At 34.2% G+C, this 4197-nt stretch overlaps 1 protein-coding gene across 1 annotated transcript in view; it reads left to right on the top strand.

Annotated features, from left to right (window-relative positions):
* mocs3 (molybdenum cofactor synthesis 3) overlaps positions 1 to 2517 on the top strand; it is a 23337-nt gene extending 20820 nt beyond the window's left edge. The window contains exons 12-13 of the mRNA XM_016548748.1: positions 1390 to 1497; positions 2297 to 2517. Coding sequence (XP_016404234.1) covers positions 1390 to 1497; positions 2297 to 2454 — 266 coding nt within the window. The 3' untranslated portion in view covers positions 2455 to 2517. The remainder of the gene's footprint in view (positions 1 to 1389; positions 1498 to 2296) is intronic.
* The last annotated feature ends 1680 nt before the right edge of the window (positions 2518 to 4197 follow it).

Below are 4197 nucleotides of genomic sequence, written 5' to 3'. Positions count from 1 at the left end.
TGCAGCTGTCAGGTTTTCTTTTTCTTTTGTTTTTACTGGCGATCTTTCCAACACGCATTACATTACGTATTTCATGGCACACTCGTTTTATGCGTATTTGGCGCCACCTATTGTTGTGGGTGTATTATTGACATGTCAACGTCTAGACCCTGAATATAAGACGACCACGTTTTTTCAGATGTATTTCCAAGAAAAAAACATCGTCTTATATTCGGGTCAATACGGTAATAATTTTACAATAAGACTTGTTACTGTTAATTAATGCGGTACTGTATCATGAACTGACAGCGAACATTGCTCATTTTATACATTTATAAATAGTAGTTCATGTTCATTTCTGCATATACTAAGACATTTTTAACATTTAACAAGTTGTGTAAGTAGTATATATATGCTTAGAGTAATGATTAATAATGCATTAACAATTTTATTTTAGATTTACCATTAAAAGGATAAAAGCTCCTCCACTAGTCCGTCTGCCAGTGTCCTCTTTTTTTTGTGTGTGAAAAACTCACTACAGTCATCCTGCAAATATAACTTTTACCCACTTGGCAGATGTTGAATTTGTGGGGCACAAACACTGTTCTCACTGCCGCTGGTGTTTCATCATGTTTTTTTGTCTGGTACTCTATACCAGAGGTTCTCAAAGTGGGGTCTGCAACCCATAGCTGGGGGGGCTGCGAAATAATTTTAGGGCCCTATGATTTCTGCGATGCAGAAAATGTGGACTTATTTGTGGATTCCAGTAATAAAGATACGGAAAGACATGGAACAAGGAATGTCACGGAATTTGGTATTGCTGTACACTTAATGAAATTGCGATATGGATTAGTGTTTGTGAATATTAAAGCAGAAAAAAACAATGCTATTTAAATATGTGGTCCACATGAGAGCTGCTCTGAGAGTCACTTCACCAGCATTTCATTTGAGAAAAATGAAATGCTGGTGGGGGGGGGGGCTGACACCTGAATCCAGAAAAAGTAAAGTGTAAGTTCCAGTGGCATTTAAGGATACAAATTGTACAAAGTATATGCTTAATCACTGTTATAATTATGAGGGAGTTTATGAGAAAATGTTCTGCCCTGTGGGGTCCCTGGCGCCAAAAGGTTTGAGAACCCCTGCTGTATACAATAGTAGTACAGTATTTACCTTATGAAGTGCTGGAAGAAATTTGATTGGTGAAGAATCTTTCTGCTTCAGACTACTCCAACCAAGTCCTGAGCAGATTTAGTGATTTATTTTATGTTGTCTTATTATTTGATATGACATTTAGTTGGGTGGTGTGAGAGTGTGAGAGAAAGCCTGAAGGCGGTTTTGACAACCCTGTCTTAAGAAAATGTAAAAATCGAGTTAATTCCTTCTGTTTCATTTCCTTACATTGCATGACAGACATTCCACTTTCTAGTCTAGAGAATAAAAAGGCTGAGCACATCACTCTTTTAAAAGATACAATTAGTGACCATAAACAACAGATGGACAACAAATCTCAAGTCCCAGGTAAGAACCCTTTTAAGAATCATTTTTGTTACATGCCATTTTTTTGTGATCAGTGTTTAACACTCCATGCTCCTGCATCTCCGTTCTTTTTGCTCAAACAAACATGGTGCTGAAAAATAAGTTCATCCACTGAGCAGATCTGAAAACTGACTGTGTAGAGCTGTACATCTTAAGTGATACTATCTTTATACACAGTAAGCGCTTGTCTGTATGCCAGATGCCCACAGCCAGCCAGCCCTCATTAGACGTGTTGAGTATTCTGAGCACAGAGGAGGCCTAACCTGAGTTTTCTCAAGCTAATTAAGCATTTGGAGAACAGTGTTGCCAGCTACCTCGCTTTTCTTGGATGGATGATGAGGTGGTGATGATGCAGTTATTTTCCAACACAGAAATGGCTTAGTCTTGAGAAAAAGCTGGCCCAATATTGAATAATCAAGTCTTTTTGGAGTCTTGAATTTTTAGATTATTGTTTTTAATGAGATCTGTTTGAGCTCATTCAATATGCCCAAAGTGTTATATATTTTTCTTAAATCTTACCCAAAACTTTTGAATGGTAGTGTGTCACGGTGTCCACATAAATATGAAATGTTTTCATGGTTGCTGCATTTTTGATCAAATAAATGCAACCTTGGTGAGCGATTTCTTTCAGAAACATTAAACGAATCTTAATTATTCCAGACTGAATTAATTATTCCAATATAGTGTGTTTTATTTGGGAAAAGAATCTTCTTTTAAATTGCAGTATGACTGGAGTGAATAAACTTACTTTGTCTTTATGTTTACCTTTATTGTCTTGTAGTGTTTGTGGTTTGCAAACTTGGCAATGACTCCCAGAAGGCGGTTCAGCTGCTGGAGAAAATGTCTGGACAAGAAATCGAGCAGATCGCTGTGAAGGATGTCATCGGAGGATTGATGGCCTGGGCTAAGAGGATAGATCCCACTTTTCCTCAGTATTGACAGTCATTATTCATCTGTATTAATTTCATGAATTAAAGCAATAAAGTTGAAATGATTTTACACGGCCTATGCACTGTAATTTCATTGATGCTGTTATTGGGATGAATTATGACACTTCATCACTTCCCTGCCTTTTTGTTGTTTTAAAGTATATTTTAATGTGTGTAATATAATCAGACTGATTTCTCCATTTAAAATAATTAGTAGTTATTCTTAATCTGCACCTTTAATTTCATGCTATAGATTCTATTAATATGCATTATATATATATAGATTTGACAGATACAGGAGTTTCTTCTGCTCATCAAGGCTGCATTCATTTGATCAAAAATACAGGAAAAAATGTAATATTGTGAAATATTATTATGATGTAAAATAAAGTTTTTCTATTTTAATAGATGTGTTAAATTGTTAAGAAGTGATAGCAAAGATTTATATTGTTAGAAAAGATTTATATTTTGAATACATGCTGTTCTTTTTAACTTTTTATTCATCAAATAATCCAGAAAAAAGTATCGCAGTTTCCATAAAAATATTTGGCAGCACAATAATTCTAATAATAAATCAGCACATTAGAATGATTTCTGAAGGATCATGTGACACTTTATACTGGAGTAATGGCTGATTGAAATTCAGCTTTGCATCACAGAAATAAATTATATTTTAAAGGATATTAAAATAGAAACCATTATTTTATATTGTAATAACATTTTGCAAGTTTTTTTTCTGTATTTTTGATCAAATAAATGCAGCCTTGGTGAGCAGAAGAGACTTCTTTAAAAAACATTACAAGTCTTACTGATCCCAAACTTTTTTCATGAAAGAATCCTGAAAAAAATGTACTGTTGTAACTGTTTTAAATATTAATAATAATAATAATAATTGTTTTATTTATTTTTTGAGCAGCAAATCAGAATATTAGAATGATTTCTGAAGAATCGTGTGACACTGAAGACTGGAGTAATGATGCAACAAAAAAAAAAATCAGCTTTGAAATCAGGAATAAATCTTACTGTTCAAAAACTTTTGACTGGTAGTGTATATATACACAATGCATTGATAGCTGTATTAAGAGAATATTATAATCAGTAACTGTAATTATAATCAGCAAACTGTATGTTGTCTTCTGGAACGAGTAAATAGTGTGTCTGTATAGCTTTTAAAATAAAAAATAAGATCTTTCCATCTCTTAATGCATCCTTATGTCTCCTTGAGCACTGATGAACTTTTGTAATAGTTGTGTGAGTCCCTCAACTGTCCTCAGGGTGAAAGAAAAAAAAAACTACTTATGGAAAGGGTTTGCAGAAGATGCTGGAAAACCAAAGAATGTACAGAAAATACATAACTGCTCACAGTTACTGTCACAAAACATATCATCCAGGTAACGATGGAGTATTAAGAATTAAATGTATGTTAATATTTGAATGGAGTCATTTGTGTAAATTCAGCTATTATTATTATTATTATTATTATTCTTGAGGGCTATATGTACACATTGTTAGGTGAAATAGATTATTTAGGGCCGTAAAAATAAATAAAAATATGATCCCTCCTATTTGTAGTTAATGAGCAAACAATATGAGCTTTGTGGACAATCGCAGATTACAGCAAGAAAGAAATATTGCTAGAATGTAACTAATGTTCAGGACGCTACAAAGCGTTATTGCGTCATAGTGGCTGTGGAATGACGCCGGTAGAGGGCGCGAACACACGCTCCGCGCTTATTAACGGAAACTGCGCGTG

Source organism: Sinocyclocheilus rhinocerous, unplaced genomic scaffold (genome assembly GCF_001515625.1).
Source record: "Sinocyclocheilus rhinocerous isolate Xijiao unplaced genomic scaffold, SAMN03320098_v1.1 scaffold1636, whole genome shotgun sequence".
NCBI classification, from domain to species: domain Eukaryota; kingdom Metazoa; phylum Chordata; class Actinopteri; order Cypriniformes; family Cyprinidae; genus Sinocyclocheilus; species Sinocyclocheilus rhinocerous.
The sequence above is the reverse complement of the archived record's forward strand: the minus strand, read 5'-3'. Positions and strand labels throughout refer to the sequence as shown.